Here is a 21,598-nt window from a genome sequence, read left to right on the forward strand (position 1 = left end):
TTTGGCCGCGCGGGGCCTTGTGGGATCTTAGTTCCCTAACCAGGGATAGAACCTGTGCCCCAGTAATGGAAGCGTGGAGTCCTAACCACTGGACCGCCAGGGAATTCCCTCTCTAAACTTGTTCTTAATCTGTAAAATTAAGATAATAATGAGATTAAGAGAGATGAGTTGATGTGATGGCACCTGGCCTTTTTTGTTTTTAATATTTGTTTCTCGTACCCAAAGCCGGAAGATACCTGGTTACTTTTGCTTTTGTATCCTTTCCCAGTTGGGTCTTCTGCGCAGGCGCTCTGGGCTGCTCGGGGTCAGGGGGTGGGGCGGACCAGAACTAGAGCGGTCTGCCTTGGGGCCAGGGCCCGGGAGGGTGGAGGGAGCTGGATGCCCTGACGTCATCAAGCTGCGCGGCCCGCGGGGCGGGACCCGAGCGCGACTACGCGGCCAGCGGACCGGGGTGGGCTTGTGGGGAAGCGAAACTGGGGGAGGAGGAGGCGGCTCTGGCAGCGGCAGGGCCAGGCCTGGTGGCGGCGGCATCGGCGGCCTGATTCCCCCCTCTCCGCTCCTTGGCAGCTCGCCCTCTTCCCTCAGCGTGAGTGCCGACGCGCGGCCCGGGGGGAGCGAGCGGGCGGGCCCGCGGGCTCAGTATCTTCCCCTCGGCCCCCCACGGGCGGTCGTGACCCTCACCGCCCTTTCTCTCTCCCTTCCTCCTTTATGCCCTTCTTCCCCGCGCCCCATCCCCACTCCACCAGCTGCCACTGCCAAACGTCTCTGTGCACACATTCACACACTCACGTTACCTACAAATGAAAAGACTGGCCCGGGGAGATGTGAGCTCATCTCTTCCCTCTGTGAATAGGGGTGGTAGTGCGAAACCGAAGCCCAGGTAGAGAAGACTGGAAAGGGGATTTGGACCCCTTCCCTGGGGGAGCAGCAGGTAGAACCAGGCCTTCTGCCTTCCACTTAGAAGTTCTCTGCCAGGGCACATTCTTTTGGACGTGTAGGTCACTTGAGCTGGGCACTGGTTAGCTGTGTGGCCTTCCCTTCTCGGGCCTCAGTTTCTTTCAGTGGAAAAGGAGAGGGTTGAATGAGGTGATTTGGAAGGCCCAAATCTAAGGTGGTTTGGGGAGGAGCATCGGTATCTCCTGCGTTTCGGACGCTATTTCCTCTCCTTTGTTGGCACCTACCTCAACACGGTTCTTGAGTTTCCTGTGCTTCCAGTCTCCCCCGGAGTCGCTAGGAATCAGAGGGCCCTTTTTGCTTACGTTATGGGCTTTCGGGGTGAGGGGGTATTTAACACCGTAGTTTAAAGTGAAATGTGGCTCAGCCTGGTTTTGCTTTCTGTTTGTTCAACGTCTCCTGTTCTTCCTACTTCCTCAGGATAGCCCCTGCCTGTGCCTAGTAAGAGGCTGCCTCCTTAGGAAGGATGAGATTATGTGTTGGGGAGGCTGCCTCATCCTTGAGCTGGAGAGAAGTGAAACGTGATTCATGTTTGAATCGCGAGGGGATCAGTGGTATCTTTGAATTTCATCACTCTCTTGCTGCTGTGACCTATACTGTAAGCCTGTTCTTGTGCACCTGCAACTCCCCTTTCCTAAGGAATTGCAGCCCAGCTGAGCACCCACCTGTTTGCTCCTATTTTTGAGTACTCTTTTCTGAGACCTCTTATAGCCAACGGTTGTGTGTAAACCACACTGTATTCACATCTACTCTTAATTGTTCTTTAATTTGATCATTCCTTAAGATTTCAGGAATCTCATAATCACTTCATTCCATCTCATTTTTTCCCCCTCATGCTTGCCTCTCATGCTTACCCATGGGCATGGATGATGGTGACATGGTGCCTTGCCTGTTTCCATTCTTTTTTGTGGAGGTGGGTTCTTGTTCTTAAAATTGTTTTTGTACCTGAGTCCTATGATATGGCTACCTCCGGTCCTGCTAACTTTCCCACTTTTCTGTTTTCTCAGTCCTAAGTCAACCACTGCTTCCATTCCTTACTCCGTTTAAAAACTTGCCCAATTCTCCCATGTTTTCAAACATCCTGAAGTAAACCAAAAACCAGCATTTGTATCATATTGTATAATCTCTTAATTGTCCTGGTGAAATAATAATGGTGATGTAGCAATCATTCTGGGATGATTTTTTCACCTTGGAAATATTTGTTGATATTCATCAGGTTTCATAATTAATTTCTAGTGTACATTGTTGTCACACATGGCCAGTGTTGCATCAAAAATATAGAATAACAAGTATGCAAGGTCTTTTTCCTCCTGTGGCTCGTGGAGTTGATCCATGACTTTTTGGTATCTGACACCAATGGCCCAGAGGCCGCTGGTACTGTGAGCACCACATTTTCCAGTAAAACTAACAGCTGTTATTGAAAACCAGAGCTTGGCTAGCATCCTTCCTGGACCTCATTCTGAGGAAGAAGCTATTCAAGTGCTGGCAGTGGAAGCTGATTAGAGTTGCCAACTTTCATTGCATTAATGGTTCATTCCCATTCTTTGGAATTCCTGCTGTGATCCTAGTGTCTCTGACAAGGGCAGCTGACTATCTGGATTTGTGGTTGCAGTAACAATGAGGAGGAGAAATGATTCAGAATGCACTGCCCCTCTCAAGAAACAGAAGAAAAGAGTTGCAGAGCTTGCCCTGAACCTCAGCTCTACATCTGACGATGAACCTCCCTCCTCTGTCAATCATGCAGCAAAAGGTAAGCTTGCCTACCTGTGTGGTCAGAGGCCACTGACCATCTGGTTATTTGAATCGCTGATGCCTGAGTTGAGCAGAATACAGTTCAGTGCCTCTTGAGGAAAATTAGGCAAATTCTACAGAGGGATACTGGTTGTAGACTCTCTTCTCTTTTGCCATTCTCCTCCTGGGAGTTGGGAACTTGTTTTAACTAAACAATTGGAATTTTTACAGGTGTGCCTTAGTTCTGTTGTGGTCCTTCAGTAGGTGGCACTCTTTTGCTGCCTTAAACCAGGTGGAAGTAGTGGTGAGCATTGAGTGCCCTGTTCTGTCAGCTGTTAATGATCTTGGGGCTCTTTCACAGGGCTGGGCTCTTTGCTGCAGTGATCTGGCCTAATTCCCCTCAGGTTTTTGCATTCTGTTTCCTCAATTCCCTCAGCAGTTATGATCAGAAACACCCAAATGAATTGGAGCATCCCTGTGTTCACTGTTTACTTTAAGCTCTAAGGATTTCACTGATCTGGTTGAAACTAGCATTTTGCTTTGCCTGTTTTTAGGGTTACAGATGTTCACAGTTTCCACAGGTGCTTTCTATGAGAAATTGTGAAGCGTCTCAGAGCTTGCCTGAAATACCAAGCAATTAGAAGTATCTCCATTTGCATTTATCTTTACTTGCTAGCTGTATTAATTTCCTAACAAAGTACCACAAACTGGGTAGCTTAAAATAATAGAAATTTATTCTCCACACTTCTGGAGGCTAGAAGTCTAAAATCAATGTGCCAGTAGGGCCATGCTCCCTCCCAAGGCTCTAGGGAAGAATCCTTCCTTGCCTTTTCTAGTTTCTGGTGGTTGCTGGTGATCCTTGGTGTTCCTTGGCTTGTAGCAGCATAATTCCAGTCTCTGCCTCTGTGTGTGTCGGTGTTCAAATTTCCCTCTTCTTATGAGGATATCAGTTATTGGATGAGGGCCCACCCTAATCCAGTATTACTTCATCTTAATTTGATTACATCTTCAAAGACCCTATTTCCAAATGCCATGTTCCCAGGTGGTGGGTGGACATGACCTTTTGGGCACTATTTAACCCAGTACACCAGCAGTCTTGCATTTTGTATCCTCTGCTGGGTCACTGGTAAATTGGAATGAAATTTGGTGACAGATTGATGACTGAAAGAGTGTGAAGAATCCTTTGAGGGTGATAGAAAATACAGTTTATTCTCAACTGGTTGGCTAGTTGAAGGGCAGTTACTCATCAGCTGTACTGAGTAGCTGGTCCAGAAAGGAGAAGCTTGACAGACCTTACATATAGCTAATGAAGCCTTTGGGGCAGCTATGATCCTGGCTGGATCAAGAGACTCTCTTATATAACCTTGTGTGTGGAGATACGTGTGCCTTTAAAGTTGTCACAGTGTATTCCAGGTTAGGTGAGAAAGGCTGTATGTAATTGAGGTTACTAAATGGGAGGGCAAAAATATATTGGGCGTATAGGTTCTAGGGCCTGTTGAGGAAAGGTAGTTTTGCTTATCACCTGGGATTTGAGCAACTTGATGAAGGTAGTCTCCTTGGGCAGGGCTCTGGGGTAGTGGGAGAAATGGCCTGCAAGAAAGGGAGAGCGTGCCTGGGGGAATAAATGATACTTAGGTGGTGGAGGTATCTGGTTCTAAGCAGATCTTGGGTGACGTCTGCTCTCAAGAGAATGGCTCCCAGGTAGAGGAAGGTATACAGTTAAGGATCTTTCAAGGGAACCAGTCTAATTTAAATTTCAAGCTTTTGAAAAGGTGACTGTGAATTGAGATTATCCTCATCCCTCCCACCCTCCCACGAACTCCCTTTAATTTACCAAATGTCTTTAACCTTTTCTAGAAGTAGCACCATATGACTCAGGATTGACTGTTTCTGTTGTTTGTACAGAATGGAAATCTAGAGGTGGCCTGTACCTTGTGTGTGTCTGGCAGTAGGCCATTTGGTCCCTTTCATTTGCAGAAAAATGAGGCAGGAGGCAGAGGCAAACAAACATTGTTAGATTTCCCTGGGTCAGCTAATTTTAGGAAGGGCAGCTCCACATTGACAAAAAAACTCTGAGGGCTAGAGTCTGGTGTCTTCATCAGCAAGACTGCTCTCTGTGCCCCTCCCCCTGCAACCCCATGCCTGGTGTGGACTAAATGCTCAGTAAATATTTACTGAATAGAACCTATGGAAGGCAACAGTAGTATCTTTTCCAAGAAGCTTAAAATGCTTTGCCTCATTCATTTTGCCTATGCCTCCTCCAATCTGCAGAGGATCATTTCATTAAGTACTTGGCATTTATATCATCTCTGTTCTGTGTTGGCTTCTCTTAGGCATCCCCTGGACAGTGTGCCCTGGTAGTTAACTGTCTCGCCAGAAACTACATATCCCCTGAGATCTATATGCGGCTTTCCTATTCAAGTCATTGCATTAAAGCAGGTGTGTTTCCTTTTGCTCCAACCCCTTCTACCCGGACATACTGTTGAAGAGATGATTGAAAAATGCTCTTTAGGGAGTACAAATAGAAAAAAAAAAAAGGTAGTTGCTATTTCTATCTGTCTGGGCCTTGTTTGTGCTTTCTCTGCTAGATCAATGTGATGACTCATTAGTTAAATTAGATCTATTTAGTTTAATCGGTTTTTATTTTACATTATTGACAGGGTAGCTGCATTGCCGGTCAGAGTCTAACATCTGACCAGACTAAAGAAGAAAAGGGATGTTGTTGTCATGGCTACTGGGGCATCATATACTTTTTAGAGTATTTTAAGAGGAGTTTGAAGGCATTTTCAAGCCTAAATAAACTCTTGGAAGTTTGCTATTAAATAACGTTTTGAAGCAAGGAGAGGCAGATGGTGGTCATTTTTTTCTTTTTGGTGTTTGTCACAGGGAAACTGTGGTCTAGACCCCAAGACAATTTCCTTTTCTCTTCAACTGTGCATCTAATGTGGGCTCATGGCCCTCCCACAGCGTGTTGCTTTGGAAGTGGCTGGGCTCCTTCACTGGCACCACACTGAAAGTGCCTTCCCCTCCGTCAGGTTTAATTCTTTGCTAAATAGGCCATTTTCCCTGAAACACCATAGTTTTCCTGTCAGCCCAGATTCATGACCTTAATCAAAAACTTCCTTTATTGGTGTCTGTTTAACTTGCTTTAATGAGTTACCATTTGTCTGGCATGAAGGAGAAATTGAGTCTTTAACCAGGAATGAGTGTATTCCACAGCAGTTGTTAGGCAGGATGTGATGTTTATTAAAGTCTGTAATTTATTCTTCTGCATCTGTGTGCTGCTCACCTTGGCCAGTAGTGGTTAGAGCTGTCCCTCCTTGTGTGTTGTCACTGTCATTTTTAATTTTGGCATGTTTGACCTACTGTTCTGTTACGGAAAATTTTGTCAGTAGCTGGGAAATCTCTGATTCTTCTATAAAATGAACCTGTTTTATTTAAACTGACTTAAGAGTAATGATTTCTATCAGGCAGAGAAGAAATCTTAAATGAAAGCTCTAAATAATGTCTTAGGCTCTCTGGTAGGTTTTAGAAGGGGAGCTCCTGGGGAGGTAAATGGGAATGCCACCCAATTTTGGCAAGTTCTTAATGAAACTCATGATTTTAATAGACTGACCTTATTACTCCTGTTAATTTATATCCTCATCACAAGATTGCTCAATGTTTGCTAAATTCTTATCAGTCTTGGGAGGTTGAACTTCCTCTTTAGTTCCTGCTGCAGCCAAGACAGTTGTCTTCTTTTCATCTGAAAAGAGTGGCCCCAAAGGCCCAGGAGTGAAAATGAGTAGTGGCTATGGCAGTCTGTGGACATCAGGACTAATCTAGGGAACTTTGTCTTAAATCAGGTCAGGCTGAGAATTGGCTTTAAATAGCACATGAAATAAAAGAGAAGTAAGGCTTATCTGCTTATCCAGCACACTTTTTGATCTCAAAAGAAAAGCCTAGTAGGATGATATTTTAGCTCTCATCAACCTCATTCTCAGAACCTGGACAGGACAGCTATCTGTACATTAGGTAACACCTAAGGAAGAGGAATGGAGTGGAAAGATCTTTGTGCCAGAGTCTGGTGCTGGAATATTGCACCAGAGCCACCAAGGATTTGCCCAATGAGCCTTGCACCCAAATTTGGTTCTTCCTGTCATTTTGGTCCAAAAATGGCATGAGGACAAAGAAAACAAAAGATCTCTCTCTGAGATCTGAGGGTAGCAGGGGCCCTGCATGCCCAGGAATGATATTCATACCATTGATAGGTGCCCAGTGATGGATCCTTAAGCAAACCTAACAGCCTGGCAACTCCCTAGAGCAGGACCAAGGGCACACTCTCCTTTGAGGAGGATATCAGGTTTTCCTAACCTTTATATAGATAGACCTGTGAATCTCCAGATAGCTGGTGAAAGAAATAACAGCTGATTTAACATTGTAGCTTCTAGGTTAGTCTCTGGTTTCGCTGCCCAGGGAAAATTTAAGGCAGTGCTCAGGGAGCTGCCCCCATTCCTGCACTAAGTGGTACAGGTTGGAGGCATGGAAGCAACTGAGTGAAGAGACTCTGCACCTTTGGAAGCACAGTTCTTTAACATATGGGAGCTCTGTTGCAGAGCACATTTCTCCTTCACGTGGGCAATGAGAGATGAGAGGCCCAGGCTTAGTTTTAAGCTACTCAGGTGGTTTTTCCCCTCATATCTGCTGTCCTCTGAAGATTTCTCTGGAAAGGAACCAAATTCTGCACAAGGCTTAGAATGATACTTTATTTCTTTATAGCTTTTTTTTAAACCCTTATTTTCAAACTAATATATTCTTATTTCTCACACAGAAAATGCAGAAAAGGCAAAACAAAATAAATATCACCACACTTCTCAGTTTCCATGGTTACTCATTGTTAATGTTCTGGGTCTTTCCTTCTGAGTGGCACTCTCTGGCACTCTGTGACATGTGCTGCATTGGTCCATGTAAGCAAGTCAGCTCCTTATTGAGGGAATTGAACAGCCACCTTTTTAAGAGGATGAAGGCAGATTTGGTGCCTCTCATTCAGGGATATTCTCAACCAGAATTCCTCCTTAGGAGCCAGAATTTTGGTTTTAAGTTTATTCTAATTTTTTCACACATGTTCACCTGCCTTTCTTTTGCAAAATGTTATATCCTTAAAAATGAATATTTATTTTAGCTATTGGATTTTTAAGCTGTCTGGGGGTAAGATTGTTACTTTTGGATAGTACTCCATTGTATATAGCATGGACCGTTTATAAAACAGGTCCTGAACCAAAGTTGTTGTCTGATCTGTTAAACAATATCAGATGTCCTTTTTCAGCCTACTGGGGTGCAGGGTGCTAAGTGATAGTCCAAGGGGTACTCAGTTCTCTGCTAGGATATAGGTATGCCATCCTCATGCTTAAATTTTTTGTTGTTGAACCTTTAAAAAAACTATTTTTTAAAGACTTCTTTCTTTTTCTAGAGCAGTTTAAGGTTCACAGCAAAATTGAAAGTACAAAGGTATCTCCTATACACCCTGCCCCTATATGCACAGCCTCTCCCATTAGCACCTTCTCTTACCAGAGTGCTGCATTTGTTACGTTGATGAACCTGTGCTGACACAACATTATCAATCAGAGTTCATAGTTTATATGATGGTTCACTCTTGATGTTGTACACTCCATGGGTTTGGGCAAATATATAATGACATGTACCCTTAATTATATTTTTGAGGGCTGAATGTCTTGCACTGCATGTATGAGGTGTTGTAAGAGGAAATATCCTGAGGTACACTTAGTAGGTGCTTAGCAAAGATGACAGCTGGGTGACAGTTCTTCAAATTCACTACAGTGAGCAGTTAGTTAATTTCTGTTAAATGCAAAGCCTTAGTCCAAGTGTTGGAGATAGAATGTTGGTTGTGGCAGAGTCCTTGCTCTCTAGGAGTGACCCTGTCCAGTGGAGTGGCATGTGACAACTAGCTCTCAGGAAGTGTGATGAGTGCTGTGCTGATGGTGTGAATACTGGTGCTACTAGAGCACCGTGGAAGGGAGAGTCAGGCCTGGGGTGCTGGGGAAGACTTCGCTGTTCTCTGAATGTCAACCCTTAGTTTGTGTTCTCACTGGGAAATGGATGGATCAGTGCAGACAGTCTTTAGAATTAGGATGTAATCCTCAAGTTATGAATACCTGTATAATGCCCATTTGGGGTATACATAAATAGTTTTTTTACATGGCTGCCCTTTGTGCCTTTCCACAAATACCTCCCACAAGCAGCCAAACTTTGAGTCAACATCTCTTCTCAGGGACTTCCTTTCTTCCTTAAAGGAATTGTGCTACATTGCTAAGTTAGTTTTTTTTTTTTTACATTTATTTAAAATTTTAATTAAGATAATTAATATTATCTTTTAATTAAGATAATATATTCACATGGTTCATAAATCAAAATATAAAATGATAACCAATATAAACTCTACTGATATAAAAATGTAAATCAAGTTTCACTTCTTCAACTTTCACTCGTTCCAAGTAATCATTTTGGTATTCTTTTTCCATGCCTCAACCCCACATGTGTGGATAATCACATTTATTGGTCTTGCATATCTTTCCTTCCAAAAGCTCTTTTTGCAATTACCAGAAATAAAAATTTATATTTTTATTGTCCCTCTTTAGTACACAAGAGTTAGGATGCCATGTTCATGAATATGGTCTAGGTCTTCTATTATTCAGTTGACAGTGTGTCTCAGTGATCTCACCATTTCAATACAGAGGGAGGTTCCCAAATTTTCTTGGTTTTTGGCACTCTTAGTGCTGCCTTAACTTTTTTTACCATGCCCTAAAAATACCAAAAGAAATACCTAACAGTTTAGTTTATTAAGTATTTAGGTCTAAATAACAAGCATTTATATCCTAACAACTGATAGATGTTTGTAAGAATAATATTCATAAATTGAAGAATTAAAAATTTTATTCTTAAATAAGCACAATTACTTATTAATGAGATTTGTATACTGTTGAGCACTATACACCTTCTCAAACCTTGGGATCAGATTGGATACTACAACCCTTATTTCCTGTTCCACATTCCTCCTGGCTTGCAGTTTAGTACCATTTTCAATGGGAATATGCAGAAATTGTTTACCAGATTTTTTTTTTTTTTTTTTGCCACGCAGAGTTGCATTCGGGATCTTAGTTCCCTGACTAGGGATCGAACCCTCGCCCCCTGCAGTGGAAGTGTGGACTCTTAACCATTGAATGGCCAGGGAAGTCCCCTGTTTACCAGATTTTTGAGATACAATCTATTTCCAAATTTGGATGGGTTTTCCTTAAGAAACTACCTGAATAAAATTATATTGGGTTGAAATATCTCTTTTTTTGGCCATGCCGCGCAGCTTGCTGGATCTTGGTTCCCCAACCAGGGATCTAACCTGGGCTCCAGCAGTGGAAACACCGAGTCCTAACCACTGGGATGCCAGAGAATTCCCTGAAATATCTTTTTAAAAATAAAAAAATTAATTAATTAATTTTTGGCTGCATTGGGTCTTCATTGCTGTGCGTAGGCTTTCTCTAGTTGTGGCGAGCAGGGGCTATTCTTAGTTGCAGTGCACGGGCTTCTCATTGCGGTGGCTTCTCTTGTTGTGGAGCACAGGCTCTAGGAGTGCGGACTTCAGTAGCTGTGGCATGTGGGCTCAGTAGTGCGGGTTTTAGAGCACAGGCTCAGTAGTTGTGACACACGGGCTTAGTTGCTCCGTGGCATGTGGGATCTTTCTGGACCAGGGCTAGAACCCATGTCCCCTGCATTGGCAGGCAGATTCTTAACCACTGCGCCACCAGGGAAGTCCTGAAATATCTTTTAAGTTAAGAGATTCACGTATCTACAAAAGATAGCGAAAGTCCCAGTTACAGTGACTATCTAGACTGTGGATTATCCCACTTTTGACCAGGAGACAGGTAACCCACCACTTCCGGCAGCTGCTAAGGTGGGTCTTATTTGGAATCCTTTGGCAACAAGGTTGCTGACAATGAAGATAGTGGCTTGGCTCACTCAGGCTGTTAGCTCCCTCCTGGAACCTTTAAGTGCAGCTCCTCTACTCTCCGCCTCTGTTGGTGTTGCTGCCCGAGCACCCCATCTTCACTGTCTTCTCTTTTCTTCTCTTTTTCCTTCCTTTCCTGTCTTCCCCTCCCCCTTCACTTCTCTCTTTCTCTTCCCCACTTTCCCCCTGTGAGCCGGCCCTTCTCTGGGGCTGTGCTGTAGACCCACCATCTCACCTACAAGTTCGAAGGACTGTGAAAACAGGAAACTAGGAGGTTAAACAGTCAGAAACTGTTAGTCCTGTGATAGAATTGTTGAAAATGAAACCAGGTATCAGTGTTTGGAAATTGATTTTCAAATAATAAATGGCAGCAGCAGAAATAACAATCATATCATTAATAAATACATTTTATATCTGACAGTGTACTTTCAAATACATTTTTTCACTTAATCTTCAAACAACCCTATGAAGAAGGTATTACCATCCCAGTTTTGTAAGGGATGGGAAAGGAAAACTGATATTCTGAACTCCTGTTGTGTGTCAAGTACCATTAGGAACTTCAGTGACTTGCCCAAGATTACACAGTTTGTAAGAGGTAGAGAATACATTTGACCTGGGTCATTTAATGAACTTTATGTGTGTAGTGCATATACTGAATACTAGTTGAATAAATGAAGCTTGGACTTCTAGAGGCTATATTGTGCCATAAACGCACCAAAACATCTTCCTTTTTTCTTTTCCAGCATCTGCTACAAGCCTAAGTGGGTCTGACAGTGAGACTGAGGGGAAGCAACACAGCTCAGACTCTTTTGATGATGCATTCAAAGCAGACTCTCTTGTGGAGGGAACTTCTTCTCGCTATTCCATGTATAACAGTGTGTCCCAGAAGCTTATGGTATGTCAGGGCTTGGGTTGGGTTGTGTTGGGTTTTGGAAGCTCTACTAGCAGAGTGAGAGAAGGGAACTTATATTGGTATGAGAAGAAGCAAGATGAGGGCATGAGTTTTTCCTCTGCTTTAGTTTAGTTGAGAGCTGCTATAGTTCAGTAGAGAGAGTGTGACCCCTTCTTGATAGAAGTATCACATTTGAATCATCCATGGGAAGTGGCTGCTCAGACCTGCTTCTCCTGTCCTGTCCAGAACTGAGTTCTTATGAGCATATGTGAACACATGAATGTGTGTCTGTGGATAAAGAGGCTTTGTGCTGAGATTTTTTGCTGTAGTGAGTGGTCTCAAAAGAAATGACTAAAATCCTGACTAAAATCCTGCCCACTCCTAGGTACCTAAAATAAATGGGAGTAGTAGTCTTCTGTATTACTTCCAAAAGAGGGCCTAGTTTTCCTTCCTAACTTCAGTACCCCATTGGTATACCACAAGAAGGAAGGTGAAAAGGAAGATCTGCTACTTTCCTTATGAGACTTTAGTGTATGTGCAAAGGTTAGGGAAATCCAAGTTTGTCTTCTGTCTAGCTTCAAGAATATTATAGTTGATCTCTCCATTTTCTGTTGGATTCATTTAAGAATGAGAACTGCCACTCTTGAAGTCATAGTCAGGATTCTGGGTTGGGGCCAAAAATTTTGGGGAAGTGGAAGATGGGGAAGTTTGTGACTGAGTCAGACTCTTTGACCTGGGGAAGGATTTGTGGCTACTATAGGAATTTCATCCAGCTCCTGAGCTGGTAATGCCCCTTCCATATGGAATATAGACCTTCTAGGGTAAATCAGATCTTAGGATTGGAGTCCTTTTATTAGACAAGGGTGTGTGGGTTTTGGGATTCAGGTCTCTGGTTTTGGGGGTATGTAACTGGGCTCAGTGACTCTAGAGTTTAATGTAAGCTTTTTAGTTAGTTGTGACATTTTAAAAAATGTTTCTGTCCAGAGTCTTACAGTATTTCCCATACTTCAGTTTTACATGAAGTGATTTTTCAGTTAATCTTGATTAAGTGGTCTCCTACAAGCCCTCATTGTCCTTGCCTAGTAAGGCCGTTTGACTGGTTAAAGGGTAAGGTTTAGAAGTTGCCGCTTGAAGCGGTTCCATTTTAAATTATGTTCTCTTTATCACCTTTACTCTGGATCTACTTCTCACTTAATCAGACAAATTAGCTGGAAGGGTAGTTGTGCAAATGTCCAATGAGATTCATTATATACTCTTGGTGCCTTTAATTACAGCTATGAGGTCCCTTCTCTTTTATCCAACTTATAGTTGCCCTAGAGTTTCATCTCCAGAATAGACAGCCACTGGGCCCACAGTTAAACTGCAGTTCTTTATTTATGCTTCTTTTCATTAGGCTAGAAGGAAAACCTTAGGCCTTACTTGTTTATATTTCTCAGGGTTTAACACGTCTGACACATGATAAGGGCTAAATAAATGTCTGTTTATTTATATAAATGCACCATTACTTCTCTCTTTCAGGCCAAGATGGGCTTCAAGGAAGGTGAAGGATTGGGTAAATACAGCCAGGGTCGGAAAGACATCGTTGAGGCCTCTAATCAGAAAGGTCGACGAGGCTTGGGTCTGACACTGCAAGGCTTTGACCAAGAGCTGAATGTGGACTGGCGAGCTGAGCCAGAGGTAACTGATATGGAGAGGAGGAGACAGGAAAGCCATTTATGGCTTTATGAAGCCATATTAACATTAACAAACTAGAAGTCTCTAGAGACAGTGTGATCAGGGTGGTTAGTGGAGATTGGAACTAGTTTCTTTTGTGGAAGACACTGGGGGTGTCCAAAATGGAAAACAGGAGTCTGGGGGAGATATGGTGGGATGTGGATTTGTTTCCTCTTGCTTCATATAGGACTGTCTCAGACCAGTGGGTATAAGATGCAAGAAGTCAGAGTATGTCTCCACAGAGAACTTTAATAACTAGATACAGCTTTCCACCAGTGACAAAGGTGCCTAATGAGGTGAGCTCCCTTTGCTGGAAGGATTCAAATGGGGCCAAATGAGGACCTACTCTCCCATTGTGTGGATGACTGGATTAGGTGCCCTCCAAGGTCCTTGCACCTCTACAGGTTTATGACATCTCGGTATTAAATAGGTGTTTGTTTATGCCATATAACTTTTCTGTTGTGGATTTAGTCTGCTTATCTCCTTGGGTATGAGTTTGTTTTAACCCTGAATACCAAAGGAGTCTCTGTCCCTTTTCATGGCACAGGTAATGTTGAGATGTTATTTTTATTTATTTATGCCCTACCTTATTCCACAGAGGATTTGAAGTAGGTATAATGAAAGCACCTAAAAATAATGGTAAAATATTACCATTATAGAGTTGAAAATAGAGCACAGATATATAGCCTTCCACATAGTTGCTGTAGTTGAGCTTCAGATGTGGGTCTGAATTCTGGAAAATTGATATTTTATTTGTCTCTTGAACTGATGTTCCAGTTCAGGAAAGAAGTCCTGTGAACCTGTGCATGATAAAAGCCTAATAAGGTGTCAGAGTAAGATGCTGACAAGCCAGGACCTAATGGGTTCTGGGGGTGGTCCTGTGCTGCCTTGTAGTTATGAGGAGACGAAACAGGCAGAATAGGGCAAATATTTGTAACTGGGGCTAGACGTAGGTTTTTACTTCAGAAATACTTGGTGCTTTCCATGTCCTCATTTGTGTGAAAACAAGTGAAGAGTCCCTATCCTCTTAATGGGGCAGAATTAGAACTAACTTTGCTAAACTTAGAATCTGAAATTTGCTCATAAAATCTCTGTTTTTAGTGTAGACAGGCTATTGGGAAAAAAGAATTTTTTTTTTTTTGGCCATGTCGCATGGCTTGCAGGATCTTAGTTCCCCTGACCAGAGATTGAACCTGGGCCATGGCAGTGAAAGCGCTGAGTACTAACCACTGGACCACCAGGGAATTCCATGAAAAATTTTTTTTGAGGCAAAGCTGTCCTAATTATCATTTACCGTAATTTACTTTTTCTCTTAAAAAAGATGTCCTGTCTTTTGGTTAAGAATTTGGCTCAACTATTAGTTGGTGGCCACTTTTTTAAGGTAGATGAATCTGGGCAGCCTGAGGTGAATGTCCAGTTCCTGGAGTCACCACATGGAGAGTGCTCAGTGGCCACTGCAGCCCAGGAATATGGAGTGCAAGGTGTGAAGCTTCAAAGTCCACTTTGTGGGTAGCCTTAATGTTCAGACTTCCATGGGGAGATTGAGTCTGCTTTTCCTCTCCAAAGGGGCATCCAAAGTGTATATGAGTTTCTTTTTAGAGGTTATAATTCACAGCTATTTATGCGTAACGGGGGTGGATTTGACCAGGGAGAGAAACCATGATTCACTGCCAGATTCACTGACAAAGTTTTCAGTAATTTTTCTTTTTTTTTTTTTTTTTTTGCCGTACACGGGCCTCTCACTGTTGTGGCCTCTCCCATTGTGGAGCACAGGCTCCGGACGCGCAGGCGCAGCCTCCATGGCTCACGGGCCTAGCTGCTCTGCGGCGTGTGGGATCTTCCTGGACCGGGGCACAAACCCGTGTCCCCTGCATTGGCAGGCGGATTCTCAACGACTGCACCACAAGGGAAGCCCTGTAATTTTTCTTTTAAACTTTTTCTCTGTTAAGGGTGGTTGGCTTGCCCTCAAGACCTTGCATTGTGATACCATTTTATGCCTTCCAGAGCATGTAATATTGCCTTTTAATCTCATTGCTTCAATTCACAGTGGTGAATCTCTTCTCCACACTTGCTTGGAGGGAATGTGTGGAGCTGCCAATGCAGGTTAGCCACCTGTTTAGGTTTTATAATCCATGTCTTTCTAGCCCAGTGAACTTAGTTCTGGCTGCATGTTAGAATCACCCACCTGGAGACTTCTAAAAACATACTTATACCCAGTCCCCACCTCAGACCAATAGAATCATATACTCTGAGGGTGGGGCCCAGGCATCAGTACTTTTTAAAAGGTCTGCAGATGATCCTAATGTATAGCCAGGATGAAAACCACTGTTTTAGCTTGATAAGGAAAATAATTGAAAAATTAAGCAGAAGTAGCATTAGAGGTGCCAGTTTCTGCTCTGTCTTGGAATGAAAGGTATCAGGAGGTGAGACTCATTGCACTGAGGCTTCCTGATGTAATTACCTTATCATGGACTTATATCCTACATGTACTTCTCTGTGTCCCCACTGCTCTGATTATAGGCCTCTTGAGTTAAGGACCATGTCTTTTTTTTTTTTTTTTTTTTTTTGGCCACGTTGCACAGCATGCAGGGTCTTAGTTTCCAAACCAGAGATCAAACCTGTGCCCCCTCCAGTGGAAACACGGAGTCCTAACCCCTGGACTGCCAGGGAAGTCCCAAGGACCATATCTTTTTAACTCTGCATTCTGAGCTCTTAGCCCACAGTAGGTATTTCTCAAATAATATTGGAACAAATGAAAGAAACTTCATAAGTTGGGGGTTTCTTAGGATTCAAACCAGAATTGGACCTGGCCTTCAGAAGTTAAACTTCAGAATTCTGGCTCTTAGTTCTAATGTCTGACACTGCTAATGGCCTCAGCTTCCTGGACCCTTTTCAGTCTGAGTTCCTCTTGATTGTTTTGGGGAAGCCCTGGTGAGTTGGGGCATAGCCCTGAGAGTCTATCTTACCTGACTTACTTCCCTCTCTTTTGTTTGTAGCCCAGTGCCTGTGAGCAGGTGTCATGGTTCCCAGAATGTACCACTGAAATTCCTGACACTCAGGAAATGAGCGATTGGATGGTTGTGGGAAAGGTAGGATTTCAGGAAAATGTACCCTGAATTCTTGGTGCTTATCTCCTGACTTCTCTCCTCCTCAAGTCAGTTGTGTACATCTGTGTACTCACAGTTTAAGAAAAATGTGAATCTGATCATTCTTCATCAAGAGGGTGTGTCAGGGGCTTTACGGATATGCCCCTGGCAGATGAGGCAGACAGGGTTTTTTTTTTTTTTTTGCGGTACGCGGGCCTCTCACTGTTGTGGCCTCTCCCATTGCGGAGCACAGGCTCCGGACACGCAGGCTCAGCGGCCATGGCTCACGGGCCTAGCCGCTCCGTGGCATGTGGGATCTTCCCAGACTGGGGCACGAACCCGTGTCCCCTGCAACGGCAGGCAGACTCAGCCACTGCACCACCAAGGAAGCCCTGTCTTCCTCTTGGTTGCTTTTTAGAGTAGCTTATTATACATCTGTGTATTCTGGTCACTGCTGGGCACTGTTTCAGGTAGATAAAAAGGCACTATCCCTGTCCTCAGAAAGTATTGAGGGAGTTGTTAAGGAGGAAATTTGTTTAATTTCCTTCTGGAAAATTATAAGAATAAAGTAGATAGCTATACCAAGTCAGCATGGTCTGGAGAGCAGTTCTCAAAGTGTAGGGACCTCCAGGGATCTCCATGACCCTTTCATGGGGTCTACCAGGTCAAAGTTATTTTAATAATGATACTGAAAAGTTATTTGCCTTTTTCATTCTCATTCTCTCACAAGTGTCCAGTGGAGTTTTCCAGTGACCATGACATGTGATATCACAACCAATTGAATGCAAATGTGGACAGGAGAACCTAGCTGTTGTGTATATTAAGCCAGATATTGAGAGATTTGCAAAATGGAAAACAGGGCCACTCTTCTCAATAAATTTTTTTTTGGAAATATAGTTTTTTCTCATTAAAATGTTATTTATGTTAATATACCATCTTCTTTTAAACTAAATTAGTAAATATTTAAACATTTTCTCAGTTTTAACTTCTAATATATATATATATATGTATCTCTTACATAAACAAAAGCTCTTGGGGGGTCCTCAGTGATCTTGAAGTGTGTAAACCTGAGAACGCCAAGTTTGAGCATCACTGATTTATAGGTAGCCTCACTCAGACATGAAGTTGGATTTGACATCCGCATGAGGTTCCCTCACCCTTGTTTTCTGTGACACTACCAGGTCAGTGCCTGGTATCCTGCCTTCGTACTCATCACAGAGCAAGAGGCTTCCTGGTTGAGGGAAAGGCTTGTGTCATTTGGGGCATTCCCCATCCTTCTGCCTCCACAGCCTAGGGACAGACAGCTTGGATGTCTCCTTCCTGTTTGCTTTTCTCAACCTCAGCATTCATGAGTCTTGTAGCCATATGGTGCTCTAGTCAGAGTACCCAGGGGGCTGCTTCATCTCACACATCTGGACTAGAGCCAGAGGGATTTAGGATTTTCTTTTTTCTGCCCCTCAGGGATCGATGTTCTTTGGCCCCTTTTGCTCTACTCACTCAGAACCCTAGTTTCTCCATCCATCCCTCCAAATACAGTTGCACGTGGTCATTATTGATTGTTTTCTTCTCCCTGTAGAGAAAGATGATTATTGAAGATGAAACAGAGTTTTGTGGGGAAGAGCTGCTTCACAGTGTGTTGCAATGTAAGGTAAGGACTCGTGGCTAGAGCTGGAGTTGAAGATTTTGTGTGAGGGGTTGTGCTGGGCTTTTCTTGTTCTTTTGAGTCAGTTGTGGGGATGCTGAAGTTTAGCTAAAATTTTTCCTTGAGATCAGATAGGTAGCTTGGTACATTTCTGTGAGGTGTCCTTTTTCCTAGTGGCTCTTCTGCCCTGTAGTGTTGTGCTATCCCTGTGATCTGTAGCCAGGAAAGGAACCACTTAATTTCAGTGGGTCGGTTCATTGTAATTCTGAAGGGGGCCTGGCATGGTGAAAGGTTCGGAATCATTCTGTAGCATCAGATAGAGCTGAATTCAAATCCTAGTTTAGCAGCTTTTTATTTTTCCTGTGTGACCTTGGGCCACTTGCTTTAGCTTCTCTGAGTTTGAGTTTCCTCATTTATAAATTGGGGAGAAAATACTCACTTCCCAATGTTGTTGTAAAAATTAAAAGAAGTAGTTGGTGTTACCCTCCCCTTAGTGTCTTTTGGCCTGTCTTTGGGTCAGGAAGTGCATTGCCTGGGGCAGAATGAGCCAAGGAAACTCTGAGGAGGAAATGGGTTGGAGAAGAAGCAACGCCTCAGACTAGCTTCACAGAGCTTATTGTTCTGGCAGGCAGAGTGTTGGGAATATCCTTAAGGTGACTGGAACTCAGGTAAAGTGAGGCTTTCTTTTTTCAGAGAGAATATTAGAGAACGGAGAAGGGTTCCCTCCTGTGTGGTAGGCGCCCTCAGAAAACTCTGGTCTTGGTTTGTCTACCCTCTCTCTGGGTACCCTTCATATCAGAATTCTGGTCCCTTGGGAAGTTGCTGCTGGAGTGGAGAAGCAGGTTTGTTATGAGGATTACCAGTGCCAGGAGGTGACTCTGTACCATTTATTAACCACTTACCATGTGCCAGGCACGTGCTTACTTCCCTTTTATTTTGTACCACTTTACAGGTGAGGTAGTTGAGGGTCAGTGATTGAGTGACTTGTCTAGGGTTACACATCTGGTCATTTTAGAACAGGGATATGGCAGGAGCCTATCTCTTCAGAGGGCTGTGAATCAGGCCCCTCGAGCTCGTTAAGACACCTGTTTCATCCCAAAGGGTGATGCTCACCTTCAGGTTCTGATTCTCTCTGGGCAGAATGTGTTTGATGTCCTGGATGGGGAGGAGATGCGGCGAGCTCGGACCCGGGCCAATCCCTACGAGATGATCCGAGGAGTCTTTTTCCTAAACAGGTTTGCTGACATTTCCTTCCCCCCCAACCCCGATGTACACTGTTCTACCTTTTCATTTGATCCTTAGCTCTCCATATGTCTGGTACTGAGGCACACTTTTCTGTCTTGCTTTGTTGCAGGGCGGCAATGAAGATGGCTAACATGGATTTTGTGTTCGATCGCATGTTTACAAATCCAAGGGACTCTTATGGGGTGAGAACAAGATTTTGCTTCTGAATTCATAGTGCCAAATGAGCTTGAGCTTCAGTGGTTCAGAAATTGCCATTTGTGCAGTGCTGGGAGAGTATTCCTGCTAGGTGATAGAGATGTATTTTGTGAAAGAGATATATTTTGCTTTGAGCTCTTCAGGTAGGGTTGCACAGTGCTTCCTGTGGTCCCAGGAGTGCCGCAGTAAGCAGTTGTCTCTAGGGCTTCAGGCCCTGAGTCCCACCCCCCAACTCTGCAGATCCTGCTGCTCACTCTAGTGGAGGCAGCAGGGCTTGCAGGGGTGGAGAAGGGGCATTCCTGACAAAGTCAGCAGCTGTGCATCTGTAGGCCTAGGGAGCAGGGAGATGAGGCCATGAGTTAGAAAACAGGCCTCCCTCCTGCATTCATTAAACATGTATTTATCAAAACCCCTACTTTGTGCCAGGCACAGTACCAGGAATATAATTTTGAAGGAGATAGATGTGACCCCTTTCCCCATGGTGCTTGTGTTCTGGAAATTCTGGTGGACTTGAGAGCTGATAAGGGTACAGAGTTGGGGGTTTGTAAAGGCTTTCTGTGCTCATTGATGTGTGGAGTCCAGTTGTCACCAGGGAGCTTTCCCCTGCCTTCTTCCTACCATGGATGAGGTAGAGTCTGAGTACTGTCAGCCCTCCGTGTCTGTAGGTTCTGCATCCACGGATACAGAGGGCCGACTGTACACTGCCATTTTATATAAAGGACTTGAGCATCTACAGATTTTGGTGGCTGCAGGGGTCCTGAAACCAATCCCCTGCAGATACTGAGGGATGACTGTATACAGTCCTTACGGTGAGTGTTCCAAGTTGAAACTTGTGACATCATCTGATTTGGTTGCTTTTTCTGGTATGAGAGGGCAGTACTCTGGGAAATGTTTGAGTGTTGAATGAAATGTGGGCATCTGGGTTCTTTCACTGGTCTATTTAAAATCCGTATTGTGTCTGAAGATCTAGGCTGTGTTCAGTGAGGCTTGAGGGCGGGCATAGAGTGCAGCACTTAGTCGCAGGTGGTGTCACTTAGGTTCATACCTTCTTTGGGTCTCAGCTGCCTCATCTCTGAAATTAGCCCTACTAACCTGCCAGAGGGCCGGGGTAGGACCAAAAGACTCTTTTAAGATTTGTTCCAGCTCTAAAATCTGTGTTTTCAAACATGGCCCCTTTCCCTTTCTGCCTCTCTGAACAAGCTTTGTGTGGGATCATAATTACCAGTCTTTGGCCCTTCTCAAGAAGTGGTAGAGCAAAATGATTTTCTACTTTGCTACATGTCATTTTTCTGATCACAGACCCTCCATAATGATAGAGAAAGAAAAAAGGAAATTTCATTCTAACATTCCCTTCAGGGTTTCAAAGCATTTTTACCCAGTCCTAGAAAGTTAGTTCTCTCTGACAGTGAAGGGGCCAGGAGGCAGCTGTTCCCGAACCTGTTTCTGCTTCACTCACCCTCCTTCTACTAGGCCCTGATTATCCACTGCTTAAAGAAACTTGTTTTCCAAGTTCTTTAATGTTTCGGCTTCACCCACCTGACTGCTTCTTCAGTGCTGGTGAAACTGGCAGGTGGACCCCTCTAGTCTTTAGTTATTTTTCTCTCCCTGGTCTCCCTCCCCATTTTACAGTAGCAGCAAGCTGCACAAAAGGCCTCTTGGAATTAGCATCTTGAGAAAATTAGGTTGATATAATGTTGATTTAATTTTTTGAGCTCCAAATGATTCCTTTTAAACCCCTGCCTGGCAAAGGAACTCTGTCAAGCTGCTGAGAAGTCACAGCATCACTTTGGGCTTTTGAATGTTAAACGCCTCCAGCAGCTGGTATCTGGTTATTGTCTTTCACTGTCAGGAAAATGAAGTAGGCATCAGGATTGTCCCATTCAGTTCGAGGGTGGAGATATTAGTTACATAGGAAAAGGCAGCCGTGTTTGTGATGCTTCAGGCAGCTTCTTGACTTGAATTGATTGATAGTGGCCATGGAGAATTGCCCTTTCAGAGATGTTCTTCTGCACTCCACTATAAAAAGTGATTTCTCTTCATCTCCTAGTGTTTTATTCTCTCTTTTCACCTCTGTTTTTCCCCAAGGACCAGAGTGACAGCCGAGCCCGGCAGGCTTGGTGTGTTTCTCAGGCGAGACACTCTAG

General features: G+C 43.8%; 1 protein-coding gene across 2 annotated transcripts in view; it reads left to right on the top strand.

The window, feature by feature from the left end:
- The first annotated feature begins 324 nt into the window (after nucleotides 1–324).
- Nucleotides 325–21,598, top strand: part of CMTR1 (cap methyltransferase 1) — a 58,103-nt gene continuing 36,829 nt past the window's right edge. Inside the window, exons 1-9 of one of the 2 annotated variants that reach the window (XM_067006125.1) lie at nucleotides 406–586; nucleotides 2,567–2,704; nucleotides 5,019–5,124; nucleotides 11,425–11,576; nucleotides 13,092–13,250; nucleotides 16,283–16,375; nucleotides 17,949–18,020; nucleotides 19,155–19,249; nucleotides 19,369–19,441. In XM_067006125.1, coding sequence (XP_066862226.1) covers nucleotides 2,669–2,704; nucleotides 5,019–5,124; nucleotides 11,425–11,576; nucleotides 13,092–13,250; nucleotides 16,283–16,375; nucleotides 17,949–18,020; nucleotides 19,155–19,249; nucleotides 19,369–19,441 — 786 coding nt within the window. In that variant the 5' untranslated portion in view covers nucleotides 406–586; nucleotides 2,567–2,668. Of the gene's footprint in view, nucleotides 587–2,566; nucleotides 2,705–5,018; nucleotides 5,125–11,424; nucleotides 11,577–13,091; nucleotides 13,251–16,282; nucleotides 16,376–17,948; nucleotides 18,021–19,154; nucleotides 19,250–19,368; nucleotides 19,442–21,598 lie in introns of both variants that reach the window. The other variant, XM_059076352.2, reaches the window with a different exon arrangement.

The sequence above is a fragment of the Kogia breviceps genome, chromosome 10, assembly GCF_026419965.1.
Source record: "Kogia breviceps isolate mKogBre1 chromosome 10, mKogBre1 haplotype 1, whole genome shotgun sequence".
NCBI classification, from domain to species: Eukaryota; Metazoa; Chordata; class Mammalia; order Artiodactyla; family Physeteridae; genus Kogia; species Kogia breviceps.